Below are 24,412 nucleotides of genomic sequence, written 5' to 3' on the forward strand. Positions count from 1 at the left end.
TGGCATTAATTAACGGGTTTATATGGCGGAGCCAAGATTCCATTGGCTGGGAATCATCCCGAAATCCTGAAATCCTAAAATCCCAAATCCTGAAATCCCAAAATCCCAAACCCTGGCTCATTCCAGACCCCTGGGACTGTAGGAAATGTCTTTAATAGGAGTTAATTAACGGGTTTATACGGCGGAGCGAGGATTCCACTGGCCGGGAATTCGTCCTGGAATCCCAAAACCCCAAATCCGGAAATCCCAAATCCTGAAATACCGAAATCCTGAATCCCGAGATCCCAAATCGTGGCTCGTTCCAGACCGCTGGGGTTATAGGAAATGTCTTTAATTGGCATTAATTAACGAGTTTATATGGCGGAGCCAAGATTCCATTGGCTGGGAATCATCCCAGAATCCCGAAATCCAAAATCCTGAAATCCCAAAATCCTGAAATCCCGAAATCCCAAAATCCCAAATCCTGGCTCATTCCAGACCGCCGGGGTTGTGGGAAATGTCTTTAATTGGCGTTAATTAATGGGTTTATATGGCGGAGTGAGGATTCCATCGGCCGCGAATTCGTCCTGGAATCCCAAAATCCCAAATCCTGAAATCCCAAATCCGGAAATCCCGAGTCATGAAATCCCAAATCCTGGCTCCTTCCAGACCGCCGGGGTTGTAGGAAATGTCTTTAATTGGAGTTAATTACCGGGTTTATATGGCGGAGCGAGGATTCCATCGGCCGGGAATTGTCCCAAAATCCCAAATCCTGAAATCCCAAATCCCGAAATCCCGGCTCTGTCCCCCTCTCTGTGTGTCCCCTCCATCTTTGGGGCCAAGGCTGGAACCCTACAAATTCTGGTGACACCAGCACCCCAAGAGTTTTGGGGACAATGCCAGGACTCCAAAACCTTTGGCGACAACATTGGGACCTCCCTCTTTTGGGGACAACACCGGGACCCCAAAACCTTTGGCGACAACCCACCAACAACTCCTTCAGGCACAACCCCATTCCCACAGACCCGGGAACCGACGGAATTCCGGAGAATCCCCCAAATCCACCGTTCCCGAGGGGTCTCTCCGCAACATCCGTCCCTATTGTCCATCCCCTATTACCGGGACCCCAAAACCTCTGGGGACAACGCCATGACCCCAAAAACTTTAGGGGCAACATCAAGACCCCAAAACTTCTTGGAATGACATCGAGAGCTCTTTTGGGGACAACGCCATGACCCCAAAACCTTTGGTGACAACCCGACAACCACCCCATTCCCACAGACCCGTGAGCTGCCGGAATTCCGGAGAAATGCCCCAAATCCACCATTCCCGAGGGGTCTCTCCGCAACACCCATCCCTATTATCCATCCTATTGTCCATCCCCGTCCCTATTGTCCATCCCCGTCCCTATTGTCCACCCCCATCCCTATTGTCCACCCCCATCCCTATTGTCCATCCCCGTCCCTATTGTCCATCCCCGTCCCTATTGTCCATCCCCGTCTCTATTGTCCATCCCTATTGTCCATCCCCGTCCCTATTGTCCACCCCCATCCCTATTGTCCATCCCCGTCCCTATTGTCCATCCCCGTCCCTATTGTCCATCCCCGTCTCTATTGTCCATCCCTATTGTCCATCCCCGTCCCTATTGTCCATCCCCGTCCCTATTATCGGGACCCCAAACCCTTTGGGGACAACACCGTGACCCCAAAACTTCCGGAGACAACACCGCGACCCCAAAACCTTTGGTGACAACCCAACAGCAACCCCATTCCTGTGGGCCCAGGAGCCGCCGCCATTCCAGAGAATCTCCCAAAACCACCATTCCTGGGGATTGCTCCACAACGTCCCCGACCATATTGTCCATCCCTGACCCTACTGTCCATCCCAGACCCCACTGCCCGGCCCCGTAGGGTCAGCTGAAGGTGCTGCCGGACCGCAGCATGTCCCGGATCAGGATCTCGATGGGGTTTTGCCCACCAGGCGCATGAAGAAGAGCTGGGAGATGAGCGCGGCGGGCACGGGCACAGCAGGGGACAACACCGGGACCCCAAAACCTTTGGGGACAATGCCAAGACCCCAAAACCTTTGGTGAAACCCCATTTCCACAGAGCCGGGAACCAGCAGAATTCCGGAGAAATCCCCCAAATCCACCGTCCCCGTGGGTCTCTCCGCAACACCCATCCCTATTGTCCATCCTATTGTCCACCCCCAACCCTATTATCGGGACCCCAAACCCTTTGGGGACAACGCCGCGACCCCCAAAACCTTTGGTGACAACCCAACAACTCCTTCATGCACAACCCCATTCCCACGGGCCCGGGAGCCACTGGAATTCCGGAGAAATGCCCCAAACCCACCATTCCCGGGGATTTCTCCACAACGTCCACGGCCCCGACCCTCCTGTGCGCCCCCGGCCCTACTGCCCGGCCCCGTAGGGCCAGTTGAAGGTGCTGCCGGACAGCAGCATGTCCCGGATCAGGGTCTCGATGGGGGTTTTTCCCACCAGGCGCATGAAGAAGAGCTGGGAGATGAGCGCGGCGGGCACGGCGCGCAGCGCGGGCAACCGCAGCAGCAGCCGCCCGAAGCGCTGCGGCTGCGCCGGGTACTGGGACCGCTCGTACTCCGTCAGCGCCACCTGAGCCTTCTCCTGGAGCGTCTCCACGTGGGACGGGTCCGACAGGCCGCAGGCGTCTGCGGGAGGAATGGGGGGATAAAGGGGTTGGGAGAGGGACGGGGCTTCCGACGGGGGTGTCGCGGCGTTTGTAGGGAGTCACCTCCGAATCCCGCAGGGAATCTCTAGAAAATCTTTTCCCTACTTGTTCACAACACCCCCCAAACCCTCGGAAAAAAAACCCGGGACGTGTTCCCATGCATTCCCAAGCCTCCAAACCTTTGGGAAAACATGGAGAAACCTCTCCCAACCCGCTCCCAAGATTCCAAAGTTTTGGTAAAACCAGGGAAAACCTTTCCCTACTCATTCCCAAGATCCCAAACCCTTGGGCATGGAAGAACCTGTTCCTGCTCATTCCCAGCTCCAGATGGAGCCAGCTCTTGGGAAAATGTGGACCAACCTTTCCCAACTCCTTCCCAATCCCCCAAACCCTCGGAAAAACCCAGAAAACCCCTTCCCACTCATTCCCAATCTCCCAAAGCCTCAGAAAAACTCAGTAAAACCTTTCCCAAGACCCAAACTTTCCATAAAACCCGGAAGAACCTTTCCCTACTCGTTCCCAATCTCCCAAACCCTTGGAAAAACCCAGGAAAACCCTTCCCAAGACCCAGACTTTGGGTAAAACCCAGAAAAACCTTTCCCCACTCATTCCAAATCCCCCAAACCCTCAGGAAAAACCCGGAAAAACCTTTCCCAAGACCCAGACTTTGGGTGAAACCCAGAAAAACCTTTCCCTACCCATTCCCAATCCCCCAAACCCTCGGGAAAACCCTTCCCACTCATTCCAAATCCCCCAAACCCTCAGGAAAAACCCGGAAAAACCTTTCCCAAGACCCAGACTTTGGGTAAAACCCAGAAAAACCTTTCCCCACTCATTCCAAATCCCCCAAACCCTCAGGAAAAACCTGGAAAAACCTTTCCCAAGACCCAGACTTTGGGTAAAACCCAGAAAAACCTTTCCCTACCCATTCCCAATCCCCCAAACCCTCGGGAAAACCCTTCCCACTCATTCCAAATCCCCCAAACCCTCGGGAAAAACCCGGAAAAACCTTTCCCAAGACCCAGACTTTGGGTAAAACCCAGAAAAACCTTTCCCTACCCATTCCCAATCCCCCAAACCCTCGGGAAAACCCTTCCCACTCATTCCAAATCCCCCAAACCCTCAGGAAAAACCTGGAAAAACCTTTCCCAACACCCAAACTTTGGGTAAAACCCAGAAAAACCTTTCCCTACCCATTCCAAATCCCCCAAACCCTCAGGAAAAACCCGGAAAAACCTTTCCCAAGACCCAAACTTTGGGTAAAACCCAGAAAAACCTTTCCCTACCCATTCCCAATCCCCCAAACCCTCGGGAAAACCCAGAAAAACCTTTCCCTACCCATTCCCAATCCCCCAAACCCTCGGGAAAACCCTTCCCACTCATTCCAAATCCCCCAAACCCTCAGGAAAACCCAGAAAAACCTTTCCCCACTCATTCCCACTCCCCCAAACCCGGAGAAAAAACCCGGAAAAACCTTTCCCTACCCACTCCGACTCCCCCAAAGCCCCGAGAACAACCCACCCCGCCCCTCGCGCGGCCCTCACCGGGCGTGAAGAGCGCGATGGCCTTGAGGCAGCTGTACTCGGCCGAGTCCACCTGCAGCCGGTTGAGCTTCTCCACCTGCTCCTGGAAGACCCTGATCTGGTCCATGAAGGCCACCACCCTGTCGGCCGACATGGGCGAGGCGTGGAAGCCGGCGGCGGCCAGCAGCGGCGCCATGTGCAGCGGCAGCGCCGACTGCGCCGCGTTGAGCACGAACAGCTCGCTCCAGCTGAGCCGCAGCAGCGACACCTGGTCCGAGACGGGCAGCTCCGGGAAGAAGGGGATGTTGCGCGCCCACTCCACCGTGCTGAAGAGCAGGCGGGCGGCCAGCTCGCAGATGTTGTCGATGCCCATCAGGCTGCCCTGCGGCGGCTGCGGCGGCGGCGGCGGCGGCGCGGCGTAGTGCGAGCCGTAGCGGGCGGCGGGGTAGGGCTCGGCGCGCAGCAGCTGCGAGATCAGCTCCGACACCGGCTGCCCGTTGAAGTATTCCGAGGGCGGGATGGGGTTGGGGCTGCTGCTGGAGTGGCTGGGGGGGATGCGGCCCCGCTGCACGGCTGCGGGGCGGGGGGGGGAGAGGGAGGATCGGGAATTTCAGCTCGATGACAAATGGATCCCGCTGGATTTTCATCCCGATCCCAAAGGAACCTACTGGGTTTTCATCCCGATCCTACACGGATCCTATTAGATTTTTCATCCCGATCCCATATGGATTCTATTAGATTTTTCATCCCGATCCCACACGGATCCTGCTGGATTTTCATCCCGATCCCATATGGATTCTATTAGATTTTCATCCCGATCCCATATGGATCCTATTAGATTTTTCATCCCGATCCCACACGGATCCTGCTGGATTTTCATCCCGATCCCATATGGATTCTATTAGATTTTTCATCCCGATCCCACATGGATCCTGCTGGATTTTCATCCCGATCCCAAAGGAACCTACTGGGTTTTCATCCCAATCCTACACGGATCCTATTAGATTTTTCATCCCGATCCCATATGGATCCTATTAGATTTTTCATCCCGATCCCACACGGATCCTGCTGGATTTTCATCCCGATCCCATATGGATTCTATTAGATTTTCATCCCGATCCCAAAGGAACCTACTGGGTTTTCATCCCGATCCTACACGGATCCTATTAGATTTTTCATCCCGATCCCATACGGATCCTGCTGGATTTTCATCCCGATCCCATATGGATTCTATTAGATTTTCATCCCGATCCCACACGGATCCTGCTGGATTTTCATCCCGATCCCATATGGATTCTACTAGATTTTCATCCCGATCCCATACGGATCCTCCTGGATTTTCACCCCAATCCCATGCAGAGATCCTGCTGGATTTTCATCCCGATCCCAAAGAAACCAACTGGGTTTTCATCCCAATCCTACACGGATCCTATTAGATTTTCATCCCAATCCCATACGGATCCTGCTGGATTTTTCACCTTGATCCCAAAGAAACCTATTGGATTTTCATCCCGATCCCAATGAATCCCACAGGATTTTCGTCCAGATCCCAAGCGGATCCTGGTGGCCCATGGAGAGCTTTGCCAGGTGTTTGGTCACGGAGAAAAGGGGATCTGGGGCACCAGGAAAAGCTCCCAAAATCATCCCGGATTTTCGAAATAAACCTGGGAACTTTCAGGGATAAACCCGGGATTTTTAGGGAGAAACCTGGGAATTTGGGGACAAACCTGGGAATTTTAGGGGAAAACCCAGGATTTTTTGGATAAACCCAGGATTTTGGGTACAAACCTGGGATTTTTAGGGACAAACCTGTGATTTTTTGGGGATAAACTCGGGATTTTTTGGGATGAACCCAGGATTTTTTGGGACAAACCTGGGATTTTTAGGGATTTCCATGGATTCAGGAATCTATCCCATCCCAAGGCCCCAATCCCAACTCCACACGGGCTCAGAAAAGGAGGGAAAACCCCCCCAAAAATCCCCCCAGAAAGGGAGAGAAATGGGGATTTTTCCCTAAAAACCAGGATTCCCGGGATTCCTCGGGATTCCTTGGGAATTTTTTCCGTACCTTCCTTCCTCATGCCCACTCGGAAGCACTTCTTGAGGCGGCAGTACTGGCACTGGTTCCGGTGGTGTTGGTCGATCTGGCAGTCCCGGTTGGATCTGCGGGAATTGTCGGGATCAGCCGGAATTCCCGGGAATCTGAACCCCCCCCCCCCCCACCCATCCCGGGAATCCCAAAAATCCCCCCAAAATCCCCAAAAATCCCATTCCCAAACTCCTCCCTTCCCCCTTTTCCCCTCTCCCCAGGATTTTCTGGTTGTTTCCTTTGGAAAACCGGGAAAAAAGAAACTTTTTGGGATTTAATTCTTGGTGATCCTCCACCCCCTCCCCCGGGCTGGAATTCCAAGGAATTCCAAGGAATTCCAGCGATTTCCTGCGGGGCTGGGCCTGAACCGCCGCAGGCGGGATTCTGGGATAAAGGGATGGAATTCTCCAAATTCCTCAGGGCCTGGAAAAGGGGCCCTGGCTGATGGATTCATCCCAAAAATTCCCCCAAATTCCCCAAATCCCTGGAAAAGGGGTCCTGGCCTCTTGTGGGATGAGTTGGGGGTGGGAAAAGGGAAATTGGGAAGAATCCAGGCAGGAAAAGGGAATTTGGGGCAGGAAAAGGGAATTTGGGATGAATCCGAGAAGAGAATTTGGGAATAATCCAAGCAGGAAAAAAGGGAATTTGGGATTAATTTGAGCCAGAAAAGGGAATTTGGGATGGATTGGGGGTGGGAAAAGGGAATTTGGGGTGAATCCAAGTAGGAAAAAAAAGAGGATTTGGGATCAATCAGGGGCAGGAAAGAAGGGAATTTGGGATAAACTGGAGCCAGAAAAGGGAATTTGGGAATAATCCAAGCAGGAAAAAAAGGGAAGTTGGGAATAATCGGGGCCAGAAAAGGGAATTTAGGACGAATCCGAGCAGGAAAAGGGAATTTGGGATGAACTGGAGCCTCAGAAGCCGCGGCAGGCGCCGGAATCCCGACACGGATTTTTCCGGAATCCCATCACGGGGATTCCCACGGAATTAATTCAGCCCCGACATCCCCGGAGCGCCGGGAACGTGATCCCGGGGAAAAGAGCGGCCCTGACGTCTCCATCCAGGGAAAATCCGGGAATTCCCGGGAAAAACTGGCCGGGAAGGGCTCGGGGCAGAGGGGAAAGAGCCGGGAATGATCCAGGGGGTAAAAACACCTGGAAAATCCCCACCACGGCCTTGGAATATCATCGGGAAAAGCTCCCAAAAATTATCCCGGATTTTTTTTTTTTTTCAATGGATAAAATCGTCCGGGTGATCCTTGATTGTGGTTTTGGAATTTTGGGAAAAGATCCCAAGATTCATCCTGGATTTTTTTTTTTTTTCCATGGGTAAAAATACCTGGATGATTCCCACCGTGGCTTTGGAATATCAGGAAAAGCTCCTTAAAATTATCCCGGATTTTTCCCAATGGATAAAAATATCGGGATAATTCCGCGATGATTTGGGAATCACCAGGAATTTGGGATAGTCCAGAGGTTCCCCCCCCCCCTCCCCTTTTTTTTTTTTCTTTTTAAATTTAAAAAGCCAGGAAATTATTCGGGAATCGTTGGAATTTGGGATATTCCAGAGGGGTTTTTTTCCTTTTTTTTTTTTTCTTTTGTTTGTTTGTTTGTTTGGGGTTTTTTTTTTTTGTTTTAATTTCAAAACCCAGGAAACGATTTGGGAATCACCGGGAATTTGGGAAAGTTTTTTTTCTCCTTTTTTTTTTTTTTTTTTTGGGATTTTAATTTCAAAAGCCAGGAAGTCACTTGGGAATTTTTTTGGCTTTTCCAAAGTGGGGGGAAAAAAGGGAAACAAAGCTCCGGGATCCGCTTTTGTTCCGGCCCCGAGCCCCCGGCGGAGCTCATTTGCATATTCCCAGCTCCTTTAATTATCGTCGCCGCTAATTACCCGCCCTAATTAAGTCATTAGCACAGCCCGGGCCCTTTGGAGCTTCCCAAATTTCCCGGCTCGTTGCCGCCTTTTCCAGGGGAAAACTCCCGAGGGGATTTTTTTTTTTTTTTTTTTTTGGGAGCTTTTCCCAAAATTCCAAAACCACGGTGGGAATTTTTCCAGATATTTTTGTCCATTAGGAAAAATCCAGGAGGTTTATTCCCGAAATTTCGAGGCCACAGTGGGATTTATACAGATAATTTAATCCATTGGGAAAAATCCGGGATAATTTTTGGGAGCTTTACCCAAAATTCCAAAGCCACGGTGGGAATTTTCCAAGGTTTTTTATCCCCTGGAAAAAAAAAAATCCGGGATAATTTTAGGGAGTCCTCCCTGAAATCCCAAGGCCGCGGTGGGAATTTTCCAGGTGATTTTATCCATTGAAAAAAAAAAACAACAAACCCGGGATGATTTTTTTAGGAAGGGTTTTCCACGAGGGAATTCCGGCCTTGTGCCGCCCCTGGAGTTGGGGAGGGATTGGAGGGAATTCCTGTTGGGATTGGGAAAAATCCGGGATAATTTTAGGGAGCTTCTCCCGAAATTCCAAAGCTGTGGTGGGAATTTTCCAGGTGGTTTTATCCCCTGAAAAAAATCCGGGATCATTTTAGGACCAGGAGCTGATTCCAGCCTGGATTGGATCCAGGTAATTCCCGATTCTTTTCCCTTCTCCCAAAAATTCCAGAGGCCCTCCCTGAGCTGGGCTGAGGGAATGGGACCCTCGGGAATTTGGGAATTCGGGATGAGGGAATGGAACCCTCGGGAATGTGGGAATTCCGCCCTCCAGGAGCAGCCTGGGATTGGGGTCTCCCTCATTCCAAACTTTGGGAATTCCGACCTTCCCCGGGGGTCCCATCCCGGAGCTCCTCAGGGATCCTGGATCCCGGCATTCCAGAGGATCCCTGCTCCTGGAATTCCAGCAGATTCCCACTCCCGATACCCCGGTGGATCCCCGCTCCTGGTATCCCTGTTCCTGGTATTCCAGGGGCTCCCTGCTCCCGGAATTCCAGAGGATTCCTGATATCCCAGTGGATCCCGGTATTGACCCAGATCCCTGCTCCTGGTATTCCAGGGGCTCCCGGCTCCTGGTATTCCAGAGGATCCTTGCTCCCGCTATTGACCCAGATCCCTGCTCCCGGTATTCCAGGGGCTCCCGGCATCCCTGCGGATCCCCGCCGGCGGTATCCCAGATCCCGGTGCTCCAGGGGTTCCCTGCTCCTGGTATTTCCCCGGTATCCCGGTATTCCAGAGGATCCTTCCTCCCGGTATTTCCCTGATCCCGGTATCCCGGGTGATCCCGGCATTCCTGCGGCTCCCGCTGGATCCCGGCCGTGCCCGGGGTGAGTCACGGGCACCGCGGGAATGCCGGGAGCGGCCACAACACTGGGAACGGACCGGGATGGACGGGAATGGACCGGGAACACCGGGAATGGATCCTTGGAACACCGGGAATGGATCCCGGGAATGGGGGCGGCCGGGGGGAGGAAACCAGCGCTGGACTGGGGGGATACTGGGAGGGACCGGGGGACACTGGGAGGGACTGGGCAGGAATCCTGGGCTGTACTGGGGGAGAACCTCAGCTGGACTGGGAACAATTGGGCTGAACTGGGAGCCACTGGTTTGTACTGGGGTTACCCCCGTGCTGCACTGGTTTGTACTGGGACACCCTCGAGCTGCACCAGGGACCTCGAATTTGTACTGGGAGCCACTGGTTTGTATTGGGAGCCACTGGTCTGTACTGGGGCACCCTCGTGCTGCACTGGTTTGTACTGGGACACCCCTCATGTGCACTGGGAGACCTTTGCGCTGCACTGGGAGCCACTGGCCTGTACTGGGACACCCCCAGGCCACCACACCGAGACCCTCAGTCACCCCCAACAGCACCAACACCGAGATCCCCGCTGGGTGTCCCCCCGGTGTCCCCTCTGGGTGTCCCCCGGTGTCCCCCCGGTGTCCCCCTGGCCCCCTCCCAAGCGTCCCCCCGGTGTCCCCCGGTCCCTTGCCGGTGTCCCCGCGGTGCGGCCGCTGTCACCTGCAGGTGTAGCTGAGGTTCCTGCGGATGCTCCGTTTGAAGAAGCTCTTGCAGCCCTCGCAGGTGAACACGCCGTAGTGTTTCCCGCTGGATTTGTCCCCGCACACCACGCAGTCCGCGCCGGCCCCGGGCCGCTCCTCCTCGCCGTGCTCCGCGTCGCTGCCGCCGCCGCCGGGGGACGCCGCCTCCTCCGCTCCGCCGCCAGCGCCACCGGCTCCGGGGCCACCGGCGCCGCCGCCACCGGCACCGGCACCGGCTCCGCCGCCGTTGGGCTCGCCCCAAGCGCCGGCCACCATGGCCATGGCTCCGCGGGGCCGCGGGGGCTCAGCGCCGCATGGAGCGGGGCCGGGGGGCTGCCGGGGCTTCTCCTCCTCCTCCCGGGGCTGCTGCCGGGGCTTCTCCCGGGGCTGCTGCCGGTTCTCTGCTCCCGGTGCTTCTCCTCCTCCCGGTGCTTTTCCCGGTGCTTCTTCTCCTCGCGGTGCTTCTCCCGGTTCTCTGCTGCCGGTGCTTTTCCCGGTGCTTCTTCTCCTCGCGGTGCTTCTCCCGGTTCTCTGCTGCCGGTGCTTCTGCCGGTTTTTCTCCCGGTGCTTCACCCTGTTCCTTTCCTCCTCCCGGTTCTTCCCCTCCCGGTTCTGCACCCGGTTCTTCTCCTACCAGTTCGTCTCTCGGTGCTTTTTCCCGGTTCGTCCCCTCCCGGTTCCGCTCCCGGTTCTGCTGCCGGTTCCTCTCCTCCTCCCGGTTCTTCTCCGCCCGGTTCTTCTCCCGGTGCTACTTCCCCTCCCGGTTCTTCTCCCGTTTTTCTTCTCCCGGTTCTTCCTCTCCCGGTTTTTCTCCCGGTTCTTCTCCTCCCGGTTCTTCCCCTCCGAGTTCGGTAAGTTTTACCGAGGAGCCGCTGGAGGAGGAGGAGGAGGAGGAAGAGGAGGAAAAAGCGCCGCTTTTTGGGGCGAGTTTCTCTTTTTTAGCTTGGTGTCGGTTTGGTTTTTTTGGTCGGTTTTTTTCTTTTTTTTTTTTTTTTTTTTCTTCTTTTTTTTGGGGTCGCCCCCTCAGGGATTTGTCGTTCTCTTCTTCTTCCTCCTCCTCCTCCTCCTCCCCCCGGTTCACGGCCCCGCGGAAAGTTTGCGGCGGCGGCGGCGGGGCCGGGGCGCGGCGCATCCCCCCGCGGGCAGCGGCCGCATGCGGGGCCGCTCCCGCCCCCGGTGGCTCCTGCGCTCCGCGGCACCGGCTGCAAGGAGAGGAGGAGGAGGAGGAGAAGAGGAGGAGGAGGAGGAGGAAGGAGGCGGCGCTGCCCCGGTTGGCCCTGGCCGCTCTCCGGGCCCCGCCGCCGCTCGCAGCCCGGTGCCCGGTGCGGCTGCGGGTGCGGCGGGACCGGCTCCGCCGAGCCCCGGGGCTCTCCCCGCCTCCCGTGAAAGAGCAAAGTTCAGCCGCTGCCGCGGTGGCCGCCCTGGATGCTCCTCCCCGGCCTCCTCCCCTTCCGCTCCCGGGTCCTGCCCCGGCCCCGGCCCCGCCGCCGCCGCCGCCGCCGCCGCCGCTGCACCGGGGCCGCCCCCGCAGCGCCGCCGGGGAACGGAACGGGAACGGGAGCGGAGGGATGGGGAGAGGGATGGGGAGATGGGGATGGGGAAAAGGGAGAGGGATGGGGTGATGGGGAGAGGGGATGGGGTGATGGAGAGATGGGGAGAGGGATGGGGTGATGGAGAGATGGGGAGAGGGGATGGAGAGAAAGGAGACGGGATGGGGAGAGGGGATAGGGAGAGGGGGAGAGGGGATGGGGAAAAGAAAGAGGGGATGGGGAGATGGAGAGGTGGGGAGAGGGGTTGGAGAGAGGGAGAGGGCATGGGGGTGGAGAGAGGAATGGGGAAAAGAGAGCGGGTGGGGAGGGGAGATGGGGAGAGATGGATGGGGGTGGGGAAAAGGGAGAGGGGGGATGGGGTGATGGAGAGATGGGGAGAGGGAGAGGAATCGGGGAGATGGATGGGGAAAAGGGGATGGGGAGAGGGATGGGGAGAAAGAGAGACGGGATGGAGAAAGGGGATGGGGGATGAGGTGATGGAGAGACGGCAAGAAGGAGGGGGAGAGGGGATGGGGAGATGGATGGGGAGAGGGAGAGGGGATACGGGGTGGACACTGGGGATGGACAGAGGGACGGACGGAGGGGACGGACAGCAGGATGGACAGAGGGGTGGACGGAGGGGATGGACAGAGGGATGGACAGCGGGATGGACAGTGGGATGGACAGTGGGATGGACAGAGGGGATGGACAGAGGGATGGACAGAGGCATGGACAGTGAGATGGACAGAGGGGATGGACAGAGGGATGGACAGTGAGATGGACAGAGGGGATGGACAGAGGGGATGGACAGTGAGATGGACAGAGGGGATGGACAGAGGGATGGACAGAGGCATGGACAGTGGGATGGACAGAGGGGATGGACAGTGGGATGGACAGTGAGATGGACAGCGGGATGGACAGAGGCATGGACAGAGGGGATGGACAGTGTGATGGACAGCGGGATGGACAGAGGCATGGACAGAGGGGATGGACAGAGGGATGGACAGAGGGATGGACAGAGGGGATGGACAGAGGCATGGACAGTGGGATGGACAGAGGGGATGGACAGTGAGATGGACAGAGGGATGGACAGCGGGATGGACAGTGGGATGGACAGTGTGATGGACAGTGTGATGGACAGAGGGGATGGACAGTGGGATGGACAGAGGCATGGACAGTGGGATGGACAGCAGGATGGACAGCGGCACGGACAGCAGATTTTGGGCCCCAGAGGGTCTGGCCGTGGCCCCTCCCGGCCCCCAGGGGGCTTTGGGCGCCCCCGGCGCTCAGCTGGCACTGGGAGCACTGGGAAACTGGGGCTGGAGTGGGAAAATGGAATCTAACTGGGAGCGTGGCACTGGGATCGCAGCATCAAACTGGGATCCCAGGATCCAGCTGGGGTCACTCAGATCCTGGGATCACACTGGGATCGCTGGGATTCCAGGATCACACTGGGATCCCAGTGTCAAACTGGGAGCCTGGCATTGTACTGGGAGCCCCACGTTGTACCAGGAGAAAATCCCATAAAGTCCTGTGGCCTCATAACGTCCCACAGCCCCAAAAAATCACATGGCCCCATAAAATCCCGCAGCCCCAAAAAGTCCCTGCGTCCCCAAAACTTCCCACAGCCCCAAAAAGTCCCACGGCCCCAAAAAGCCCTGGTGGCCCCAAAAGGTCTCATGACCCCATAAAACCCCCACGGCCCCATAAAATCCCTTGGCCCCATAAAGTCCTGCAACCCCCCAAAAGCCCCGGCGACCCCACAAAACCCCATGGCCACAAAACACCCCATGGCCCCATAAAGTCCTGGCAGCCCCATAAAGCCCCTGTGGCCCCCTAAAGTCCTGCAACCCCAAAAAGCCCCATGGCCCCAAAAAGTCCCACAGCCCCATAAAATCCCTTGGCCCCAAAAATCCCCACGGCCCCATAAAGTCCTGCAACCCCAAAAAGTCCCTTGGCCCCACGAAGCCCTGTGACCCCAAAAAAGCCCCGGCGGCCCCACAAAACCCTTCGGCCCCAAAAGGCCCCGCGGCCCCATAAAGGGCGGCTGCAATGCGGTCGATCCAGTCGGACCCGTCGGGGCCGTTCGGGATTCCTGGGAATCATTAACCACGGGATAAGCGGGATAACCCCGCGGGGAAAGGAGCCTGACCCCAAACACCGCGCCCTGCCCCGGGCAAAGTCCCCAAGGTCCGGCGGGCAGGGCACGGGGTGACCCCAAAAACCTCGGGGTGACCCCAAAAACGCCATGGTGACCCCAAACCCCTCCGGGTGACCCCAAAAATCCCACAGGGTGACCCCAAAAATCCCACAGGGTGACCCCAAAAACCTCGGGGTGACGCCAAACACCTCGGGGTGATGCCAAAAATCCCACAGGGTGACCCCAAAAATCCCACAGGGTGACCCCAAAAACCTCGTGGAGTCCCCAAAAACCCTACGGTGACCCCAAAACCCCACAAGGTGACCCCAAAAACCCCACAAGGTGACCCCAGAAACCTCGTGGGGTCGTCAAGGATGAATTTTGTTTGGCCTTGGATCAGACCCTTAAATCCAGGGAATTTTGGGGTTGAGCCTCATTTACGGCCATCTCTGCTGCGCCCCAATTCCAGGCTCAGCTTGGCTTTTCCCTTAATCCCGACCCAGAATGCGGATTGGGAATTCCAAGGCCAAAGCCAACCTGGGGTCGGATCGGGATTGGACTGGGATCGGGATTGGACTGGGATCGGATCGGGAATGGGTGGGAAATGGATCAGGATCAGATTGGGATTGGAGTCAGATCAGGGTTGGATCAGAATTGGATCAGGATGGGATCGGGATCAGATCAGGATTGGATCAGGAATGGATCAGGATTGAATTTGGATTAGGATCAGGACTGGATCAGGATGGGATTGGGATTCGATCGGGATCAGATAAGGATCACATCAGGATTGGATCAGGACTGGATCAGAAATGGATCGGGATTGAATTGGGATCAGATCGGGACTGGATCAGGAATGGATCGGGATTGAATTGGGATCGGATCGGGACCACCCCCTCCCTCTGTCCCTCTCCCCTCATTCCAGCCCCCGGGGCTGGGATTGGGATTTTCAGGGTCAAATCCTCCTTTTCAGCCACTCTGGGGGTTCACACCTCGCCTGGGTGTCACCTCAGTGTCCCCAGTGTCACCCCGAGGAGAGGTGACACCCTCAGGGACAATTCCCAGGGCTCCCCTGACCCCTGTGCCTTCCCAGCGGGGAAACTGAGGCAGGACCCGGGGACCCGGGGGAGGTGACAGCGCCAGGTGCCACCTGCTGTCACCTGGCCCGAGGTGCCACCTGCCCTGTCCTCCCGATGTCACCAGGCCCGAGGTGCCACCTGCTGTCATCAGGCCTGAGGTGCCACCTGCCCTGTCCCCTTTTAATGTCACCAGGGCCACCACCTGCCCTGTCCCCTTTTAATGTCACCAGGGCCACCACCTGCCCTGTCCCCCCTGATGTCACCAGGGCCACCACCTGCCCTGTCCCCCCTGACGTCACCAGGGCCACCACCTGCCCTGTCCCCTGCTGTCCCCAGGCCGAGGCGACCCCGTCTTTGTCCCCGTGTCCCCGCGCTGAGCCCCCGGCAGAGAATTTGAATCTCAAAAGGGCTCCGAGCCCTGACCTCTGACCCCGGGGACAGCGCGGGGACAGCGCGGGTGACAGCGGGGGACACGCGGGATGTGGGGGGTGTGATCCGGGGATGTGGGGATAAACCTCAAAGGCAGCGGGGCTGAGCCGTGAGTTTATTGTGGGGGGTCCAACAGGAACCCCCCCGGTTTGGGGGTTTCGAGAGGTGTCCAGGGCTTTTCTTGGTTCCCGAGGGATTTTTGCGGCCACTCCAGTGGTTTTGTGCTTCCTCCATGGATTTTCGTGCTTCCTCCGGCGATTTTTGTGCTTCCTCCATGGATTTTCGGGTTTTCCCCAGGGGATTTTGGGGTCCCCCCGGGTATTTGGGGTCCCTAGAGGCAGGTCTCCCCGCGGCGCCGCAGGTCGCGCAGGGCCCGGTGTCTGTCCATGGATTTGGGGTTCCCCCGGGTATTTGGGGTCCCCCCGGGTATTTGGGATCCCCCCGGGTATTTGGGGTCCCTAGAGGCAGGTCTCCCCGCGGCGCCGCAGCTCCCGCAGTGCCCCGTGTCTCCCCGGGGATTTGGGGTTCCCCCGGGGGTTTTGGGGTCCCCCCGGGGGTTTTGGGGTCCCCCCGGGTATTTGGGGTCCCTAGAGGCAGGTCTCCCCGCGGCGCCGCAGCTCCCGCAGGGCCCGGCGCAGGGCTCGCTCCCTCCGGCCGTGCCGGGCCCGCAGCGCCGCCGCCCGCAGCTCCAGGCGCCGCAGCTGCTCCGCCTGCCCGCGCCGCGCCCCGCGGTACCGCAGCGCCAGCGAGCTGAGCGGGGACAGCGGGACGGTCAGGGGACAGCGCGGACAGTCAGGGGACAGCGGGGACAGTCAGGGGACAGCGGGAACAGCGGGACGGTCAGGGGACAGCGGGGACAGTCAGGGGACAGTGGGACGGTCAGGGGACAGCGGGGACAGTCAGGGGACAGCGGGAACAGCGGGATGGTCAGGGGACAGCGGGGACAGTCAGGGGACTGCGGGACGGTCAGGGACAGAGGGACGGTCAGGGGACAGCGGGGACAGTCAGGGGACAGAGCGACGGTCAGGGGACAGCGGGGACAGTCAGGAGACACCGGGGGGTCAGGGGACACCGGGATTTTGGGGTTTGGGGAGTCAGGGAGTCGGGAGCCGGGGGATCCGGGGGATTCAGGGTTCAGGGAACCGAGGGTCCCCAGGGCACCCAGGGGACACCGGGGATTCAGGGGACACCAGAGACCGATGGGATCCCGGGGACCGAGGGGACCCAGGGGACAGAGGGGACCCCGCCCCCGCAGCGGGTGTCCCGTGCCCACCTGTGCTCCTGGAGCAGCTCGGTGGTGACAGTGACACTGTGGCCCTGCTGGGCGCGGCTGGCGGCGCTGCTCCGCTCCAGCGCCAGCGCCAGCTCCTCCGCGCGGCCGCGCAGCTGCTCCGTCCTGGGGACACGCGTGTCACCCCCAGTGTCACCAGTGTCACCCCCGGGTCACCAGAGTCACCCCCGGGTCACCAGTGTCACCCCCGGGTCACCCCCGTGCCCGTCCCAGCCCCATGGAATTCCCAGGCCCACAGCTCCTCCGGCCTGTCACCCCCGTGCCACCCGTGTCACCAGTGCCACCCCCGTGCCCATCCCAGCCCCACAGGATTTCCAGCCCCACGGAATTCCCAACCCCGCAATTCCCAGCCCCACAGGATTTCCAGCCCCACACCATTCCCATCCCCACACGTTCCCAGCCCCACACGTTCCCAGCCCTCGCCTGGCCCGGATCCTCAGCAGCTCCTCCCGGGTTCTCTCAGGGTCGGGGCGGTTCTGTGGGGCCAGCGCTGCCCCACGGCCGATCCACGACTCCTGCAGGGATCCCCGTCGTGAATCTCATCCCTAGGGACCCCTGGGGATCCCCCAAATCCCGGGGATCTCCGTGGGATCCATCCCCACCCCTCGGGATCCATCCCCACCCCCTCGGGATCCATCCCCACCTCCTCGGAGCTGCTCCCGGAGCTGCTCCCGGAGCTGCCGGAGGCTCCGTGCCGTTGCCGGTGCTGCTCCCGCTCCCGGTGGCGCAGCAGGAGGCGCAGCGCGGCCTCCCGCGGGCCCTGCCCCGCCAGCAGCAGCTCCAGCGCTCGCTTCTCCCGCTGCGCCAGCTGCAGCCGCGTCCGCACCTCCGCCAGCGCCTCCTGGAGCGGCAAAGGGCGTCAGGGAGTGGGGAAACTGAGGCACGGGCTGGAGGGGATCCAGGGATCCAGGGAGGGGTTTGGGGAAGGACCCAGGGAAAGATTTAGGAAAGGATCCATGGAGAGATCCACGGAGAAATCGCGGGATGGATCCAGGGAGGGACCCAGCGAGGAAGCCAGGGAGAAATCCACGGAGGGATCCACAGAGAGATCCAGGGAAGGATGATCCATGGAGGGAGGGGGGGAAGGAGTCAGGAAGAGATCCAGGGAAGGATTCAGGGAAGGGGTCAAGGGAGGGAGCCAGGGAGGGACTGATGGAGGGATCTAGGGAAGGATTCTGGGAAGGATCCATGGAGGGTCTGAGGGAGGGCTCCAGGGAAAGATTCAGGAAAGGATCCACGGAGAAATCCATCGAGAAGTCATGGGAAGGATCATGGGAGGAACCCAGCGAGGAACCCAGAGAGAAATCCACGGAGGGATCCGGGGGGCAACCCAGGGAAGGATCCAGGGAAGGATCCAGGAAGGGATCCATGGAGACACCCAGGGAAGGATCCAGGAAGGGATCCATGGAGAGACCCAGGGAAGGATCCAGGAAGGGATTCACGGAGGGATCCGGGGGGGGACGCAGGGAAGGGTCCAGGAAGGGATCCATGGAGAGACCCAGGGAAGGATCCACGGAAGGATCCACGGAAGGATCCACGGAGGGACCCAGGAATGACCCATTTCAGTCCCCGAGCCCACCTTGACCTGGGCCAGCTCCCGCAGCAGCTCCTCCTTCTCGGGCCTCCTCCAGCCGGCCAGCAGCTCCCGCGCCTCCCTGAGCGCCCTCTGGGCCGTGCCGCGGGGCTCCCGGCCCGGGGGGCTGCCGGGGGGCTCGGGGGTGTCCAGCAGGGACCCCTCCACCGCCGCCTGCTCGGCGCGGAGCCGCCGGATGTGTTCCCGCAGCGCCGCCTCCTCCGCGCCCGGGCACCTGCCGAGTGGGCACGGCTCCGGTGGGCTCCGGGGCGCCCCTGAGGGCGGGGGGGGGGGTGGGATCAGCTCCGGGACCCCCCCCCCCCGGAGCCCCCCGGTACCTGGGAGCCCCCGGGCTGCCCGCGGGGCCGCGGTGCGGTTTGGGGTCCGGTAGGTGCGGGGGTTCGGGGCTCGGTGCTGGGTTCGGTTCTGGTGTGGTGCCGGGTGTGGCTGCGGGGGGGGGGTGGGGGGAGTTGGGGGGGCCCCGAAAGGGCTCTGTGTGCCCCCCGAGGTCCGCCCAGTACCGCCCAGTACCGCCCAGTATGGCTCGTGCAGCCCCCGGTGTCCCCACGTGTGCCTCAGGCATCCCTGGAGGCAGTGTCCCCGATTGTCTCCCCAGTATTCCCAGTGTCTCCCCAGTGTTCCCAGTATCCCCCCGGTATTCCCAGTGTCCCCCCGGTATTCCCAGTACCACCCAGTACCCTCCCAGCATCCTCCCAGTCCCCCCAGTCCCCCGGTGTCCCCAGTCCCCCCGGTGTCCCCGGTGTACCTCGGTGTCCCCGGTGTCACTCACCCCCGCCGGTGCCATGCCCCGGTGTCACTTTTGCCTTCACCAGCTCCAGGAGGGCGGCGTAGGCGCCACCGCAGCGCTCGCTGGGGGCTCAGGGCTCAGGGGACTGTCCCTGTCCCCAGCCCTGTCCCCATCGCTGTCCCCAGCTCTGTCCTCATCCCTGTCCCCACCCCTGTCCCCGTCCCCATCCCGAGGGTCTCAGGGGCCTGTCCCCAATCCCACCCGTCTCCACGCCTGACGGCTGTCCCCTGTCGCTGTCACCTGCAGCGCAGTGCCAGCCTGAGCGCGGTGTCGCGGGCCGCCCGCAGCCCCTGTCCCCTGTCCCTGTCCCCTGTCCCCTGTCCCCTGTCCCGTGTCCCCTGTCCCCTGTCCCTGTCCCCTGTCCCCTGTCCCCTGTCCCCGTCGCTGTCACCTGCAGCGCAGTGCCAGCCGCAGCGCGGTGTCGCGGGCCGCCCGCAGCCCCTGTCCCCTGTCCCTGTCCCCTGTCCCCTGTCCCCTGTCCCCTGTCCCCGTCACTGTCACCTGCAGCGCAGTGCCAGCCGCAGCGCGGTGTCGCGGGCCGCCCGCAGCCCCTGTCCCCTGTCCCCGGTCCCCTGTCCCCTGTCCCCTGTCCCCGTCGCTGTCACCTGCAGCGCAGTGCCAGCCGCAGCGCGGTGTCGCGGGCCGCCCGCAGCCCCAGCTCGTGGCTCAGCCGCTCCGCCTCGCCCTTGCACTCGCCCAGCGCCGCCGTCAGCGCCCGGTTCGCGTCCTGCAGCCGCCACAGCGCCCTGGGGACACCGCGACGTCAGCGTCCCCGGCGCGGGGGGCGCGGGGGGGTTTGCGGGGTTTTGGAGGACTCGGAGGATTTGGGGGGAATCGGGGATTTGGGGAAATTTGGGGGACTCGGGGGGTTTTGGAGGACTCGGGGGATTCGGGAGGTTTCGGGGGGCTCGGGGATTTGGGAGAGCTCAGGGGATTCGGGGGGTTTGGGGAGATTTTGGGGGGGACTCGGGGGATTTGGGGGCACTCACCCCTGCAGCTGCTGCAGCCGCTCCTCCTGCTCCTGCCCGGAGCCCGCCGAGGGTCGGGGGGACAGCGGGATGTGGGGCTGGACAGCGACGGGGGGCGACCCGGGGGGCTCCATCCCGAGGGGTTCAGGGCCTGGGGGCTGCATCCCAAGGGATTTTATCCCGAGGGGCTCCGTCCCGTGGGGATGAACCCCCCGTGCCCCTCCCCAAACTCACCCGAGGCCCCGCGGGGCTGCTGGGCACGGGGGTGTCACCGACCCCAGGGGTGTCACCGATTCTGGGGGTGTCACCACCTCCGGGGGTGTCAAAAAGTCCGGAGGTGTCACCGATCCTGGAAGTGTCATCGATCCTAGAGGTGTCACCGGTCCTGGAGGTGTCACCAACCCCGGGGGTGTCACCGGTCCTGGGGGTGTCACTGATCCTAGAGGTGTCACTGGTCCCGGAGGTGCCACCAACCCCGGAGGTGTCACCAATCCTGGGAGTGTCACCGATCCCGGGGGTGTAACCCATCCCGTAGGTGTCACCAACCCCAGGGGTGTCACCGGTCCTGGGAGTGTCACTGACCCCGGGGGTGTCACCAATTCCAGAGTTGTCACCGATCCTGGAAGTGTCACCAACCCTGGAGGTGTCACTTGTCCCGGAGGTGCCACCAACCCTGGAGGTGTCATCAATCCTGGGGGTGTCACCAGTCCTGGAGATGTCACCGACCCCGAGCGTGCCACCATCTCCAGAGGTGTCCCCAGTCCCGGGGGTGTCACCGATCCTGGCAGTGTCACCGACCCCGGGGGTGTCCCCAGACCCGGGGGTGTCACTCCCGAACCCCGCCAGCTCCTCCAGCCTGGCCAGCTCCTCCCGCAGCTCCCGCACCTGAACCGGACACGGGGCTCAGCACCGGGAGTGTCCCCGGGGCCACCCCGACAGTGTCCCCGGGGCCACCCGCGGCTGTCCCCCGCTGTCCCCACCTTGCCCCGCAGGCGGTCCCGCTCTCCCCGCAGCCCCCGCAGCGCCGCCGCCGCCTGGCCCAGCTCCTGCTCGCGGTGTCGCAGCGTCGCCCGCAGGGTCGCGTTCCTTGTCACCTCCTCCGGTAAGTCCGGGGCCACCGCGGCCACCTCCGGCCACCCCCGGGGTGACCAGGCCGGGGTCCGGCTCAGCTCCTCCAGGCTCTGGGAATGGCCGGCGGGTCACTGGGAGGGATACTGGGGATACTGGGAGGGATACTGGGGGTACTGGGAGGGATACTGGGGGTACTGGGGATACTGGGAGGGATACTGGGGATACTGGGAGGATGCTGAGGGATACTGGGAGGATGCTGGGGGATACTGGGGAGTTATAAAGGAGGAAGCTGCAGGGATACTGGGGATACTGGGAGGGATATTGGGGAGTTATAAGGGAGCTGCAGGGATACTGGGAGATGCTGGGGATACTGGAAGGATACCGGGGGGATTCATTATCAGGGAAGATACTGAGGGGATACTTGGGATACTGGGAGGTTACAAAGGAAGAGGCAGCAGGGATACTGGGGGAATACTGGGGATACTGGGAATTATCAGGGAGGAAGCTCCAGGGATCCTGGGGATACTGGGAGGACCCCGGGGGCCCGGCGGGGTGTCGGGACTCACCCGCACGGCCCGGTGCCAGGCCGGGGCCGGCGCTGGGCACGCCGGTGGCCGCCGGTGGCGGGAGAAGACGGCGCGTTCCAGGGAGCTCACGGCGTGCTGCAGGCGCTCGAACAGGTCCGGGCTGCGCGCTGGGGACAGCGACAGCGACACTGCCGGGCTCAGCGCTGGGGACAGCGCGGGGTGGCGCACGGGTGGCACGGGAGGCGGCGCTCACCGGTGGCACCGCTGGCAGAGGGGACAGTGGGGACAGTGGGGACAGTGGTGGTGGCATCCCAGCCGCGCTCATCATCATCATCATCCTCCCTGCGGGGTGATGGGGGTACCGTGAGCGGTGGCACAGTCCCCGTGTCCCCTGGGTGCTGGTGTCCCCGTGATCCCAGTGTCCCCTCGGTCCCGGTGTCCCCTGGGTGCTGGTGTCCCCGTGATCCCGGTGTCCCCTCGGTCCCCGTGTCCCCTGGGTGCTGGTGTCCCCGTGATCCCGGTGTCCCCTCGGTCCCCGTGTCCCCTGGGTGCTGGTGTCCCCGTGATCCCGGTGTCCCCTCGGTCCCCGTGTCCCCTGGGTGCTGGTGTCCCCGTGATCCCGGTGTCTCCTCGGTCCCCGTGTCCCCCGGGTGCTGGTGTCCCCGTGATCCCGGTGTCCCCTCGGTCCCCGTGTCCCCCGGGTGCTGGTGTCCCCGTGATCCCGGTGTCCCCTCGGTCCCCGTGTCCCCCGGGTGCTGGTGTCCCCGTGATCCCGGTGTCCCCTCGGTCCCGGTGTCCCCTGGGTGCTGGTGTCCCCGTGGTCCCGGTGTCCCCTCGGTCCCGGTGTCCCCTGGGTGCTGGTGTCCCCGTGGTCCCGGTGTCCCCTCGGTCCCGGTGTCCCCTGGGTGCTGGTGTCCCCGCGATCCCGGTGTCCCCTCGGTCCCGGTGTCCCCTCGGTCGCTGTCCCCGCTGTCCCGGTACCTGTCGGGGCGCTGCAGTCGCCGCGGCTGTCGCGGGGCCACCCGTGCCAGCAGCCCCAGCCGGTAGCGCGGGATGTCCTCGGTGTCACCGGCCACGTCCTCGTCATCGTCCTCCTCCTCCTGGTCCCGCGGTGACCGGCCCGGGGTGGCGGTGTCCGGGCCAGCCCCGGGGACACAGCGGGTGACACCGGCCGGGTTGTCCTGGCACGGGGACGAGCTTTGGCCACCGGCCACGGCCCAGCCCGGGACCGGAGCGGGAGCCCACCCCGGGGCCGGGTGGGGTCAGTCCCGTGTGGGGTCAGCAGTGCCCGCTCACCTCCTCCAGACCGTGGCTCCCAGGGCTCCCAGCACGTCCCAGTTCCATCCTGGGGCTCCCAGCACGTCCCAGTTCCATCCTGGGGCTCCCAGCACGTCCTGGTTCCAAACCGGGGCTCCGGGATGTCCTGAGCCCACACCGAGGGTTCCAGTAGGTCCCAGTTCCCCCTCCGGGTTCCCAGTCTGTCCCAGTTCCCCCCCGGGTTCCCAGTTCCATTCCCCAGGATCCTGTTCTATCCTGGTTCCACTCCCGGGCTCCCAGTCCCACACCGAGGGTCCCAGCAGATCCCAGTAGGTCCCAGTGGGTCCCAGTTCCCTGTGGGGTCCCCGTTCTCTCCCGGTTTCCCCCCTGGGGTTCCTGTCGGATCCCAGTCCCAGACCGAGGGTCCCAGTGGGTCCCAGTCGGTCCCAGAAGCTCCCAGCAGCTCCCAGCAGGTCCCAGTCACTCCCAGTCGGTCCCAGTCGGTTCCAGTGGGTCCCAGTACCTCCCAGTGGGTCCCAACAGGTCCCAGTGGGTCCCAGTGGGTCCCAGTACCTCCCAGTGGGTCCCAGCAGGTCCCAGTCGGTCCCAGTCGGTTCCAGTGTGTCCCAGTCCCCGCGGGGTCCCGCTGTCCCGGCCCCCCCCCGCTCTGTCCCGGCCCCGTTCCGGCGTCGCCTCCGGCCCCGTTCCTGCCGGGATTTCCTTTTCCTTTCCAGCTGCCCCGCCCGGGGGGGCCCGGGGGGGCCCTTTTGGGGTGCGCTGACCCCCCAAATCCCATCCCAAAACCCTCCCGGACCCCCCCCCCCCCATGTGCCCCCCGCCCTCCCCGGTGCCGGGGCGCCCCCATTTCCACCCCACAGAGCACCCCTGGAGCGGCAAGGGGACCCCACAGCACTTTTGGGGTGCGCTGGAGGGTTTGGGGTGGGATTTGGGGTGCTGAGGGGGGATTTGGGGTGCAGGGGGGGCGGGGTGTGGAGCAGGAGGATTTGGGGTGATTTTGGGGTGCTGAGGGGGGATTTGGGGTGCAGAGGGGGCGGGATGTGGAGCAGGAGGATTTGGGGTGATTTTGGGGTGCTGAGGGGGGATTTGGGGTGCAGGGGGGCGGGGTGTGGAGCAGGAGGGTTTGGGGTGATTTTGGGGTGATTTTGGGGTGCTGAGGGGGGATTTGGGGTGCAGGGGGGCGGGGTGTGGAGCCGGAGGATTTGGGGTGATTTTGGGGTGATTTTGGGGTGCTGAGGGGGGATTTGGGGTGCAGGGGGGAGCGGGGTGTGGAGCAGGAGGATTTGGGGTGATTTTGGGGTGCTGAGGGGGGATTTGGGGTGCAGGGGGGGCGGGGTGTGGAGCAGGAGGGTTTGGGGTGATTTTGGGGTGCTGAGGGGGGATTTGGGGTGCAGGGGGGGCGGGGTGTGGAGCAGGAGGATTTGGGGTGATTTTGGGGTGCT

General features: G+C 61.3%; 2 protein-coding genes across 2 annotated transcripts; both read right to left on the minus strand.

The window, feature by feature from the left end:
• Positions 1–310: 310 nt before the first annotated feature.
• NR2F6 (nuclear receptor subfamily 2 group F member 6) lies at positions 311–10,565 on the minus strand. Its single transcript, XM_066205450.1, has 4 exons — positions 10,264–10,565; positions 6,282–6,376; positions 4,235–4,786; positions 311–2,670 (listed from the first exon to the last, which is right to left on the minus strand). The coding sequence occupies exons 1-4, from the start codon at positions 10,563–10,565 to the stop codon at positions 2,396–2,398; spliced, it is 1,224 nt and encodes a 407-aa protein (XP_066061547.1). The 3' UTR covers positions 311–2,395.
• A 4,993-nt stretch (positions 10,566–15,558) lies between these two features.
• Positions 15,559–23,619, minus strand: USHBP1 (USH1 protein network component harmonin binding protein 1). Its single transcript, XM_066205439.1, has 16 exons — positions 23,526–23,619; positions 22,992–23,118; positions 22,677–22,876; positions 21,949–22,037; positions 21,735–21,862; positions 21,078–21,278; positions 20,332–20,982; positions 20,119–20,255; positions 19,735–19,875; positions 19,112–19,191; positions 18,660–18,768; positions 18,328–18,556; positions 17,392–17,589; positions 17,172–17,263; positions 16,731–16,853; positions 15,559–16,207 (listed from the first exon to the last, which is right to left on the minus strand). The coding sequence occupies exons 2-16, from the start codon at positions 23,067–23,069 to the stop codon at positions 16,045–16,047; spliced, it is 2,619 nt and encodes an 872-aa protein (XP_066061536.1). The 5' UTR covers positions 23,070–23,118; positions 23,526–23,619; the 3' UTR covers positions 15,559–16,044.
• Positions 23,620–24,412: the final 793 nt, after the last annotated feature.

This window comes from Chamaea fasciata, unplaced genomic scaffold (genome assembly GCF_029207755.1).
Source record: "Chamaea fasciata isolate MVZ Bird 193981 ecotype frontalis unplaced genomic scaffold, bChaFas1.0.hap1 SCAF_28, whole genome shotgun sequence".
NCBI lineage: Eukaryota > Metazoa > Chordata > Aves > Passeriformes > Sylviidae > Chamaea > Chamaea fasciata.

Excerpts from the sequence above, each read along its gene's own strand:
- NR2F6 (XM_066205450.1), bottom strand. The coding sequence starts at position 10,565 with ATGGCCATGGTGGCCGGCGCTTGGGGCGAGCCCAACGGCGGCGGAGCC. Across the intron at positions 6,377-10,263 it reads AACCTCAGCTACACCTGCAG|ATCCAACCGGGACTGCCAGA; the intron begins GTGACAGCGGCC and ends CAATTCCCGCAG. Across the intron at positions 4,787-6,281 it reads AGTGGGCATGAGGAAGGAAG|CCGTGCAGCGGGGCCGCATC; the intron begins GTACGGAAAAAA and ends CCCGCCCCGCAG.
- USHBP1 (XM_066205439.1), bottom strand. The coding sequence starts at position 23,069 with ATGGAACTGGGACGTGCTGGGAGCCCCAGGATGGAACTGGGACGTGCT. Across the intron at positions 20,983-21,077 it reads GGGACCGCCTGCGGGGCAAG|GTGCGGGAGCTGCGGGAGGA; the intron begins GTGGGGACAGCG and ends TGTCCGGTTCAG. Across the intron at positions 16,854-17,171 it reads CTGCTGAGGATCCGGGCCAG|GACGGAGCAGCTGCGCGGCC; the intron begins GCGAGGGCTGGG and ends GCGTGTCCCCAG.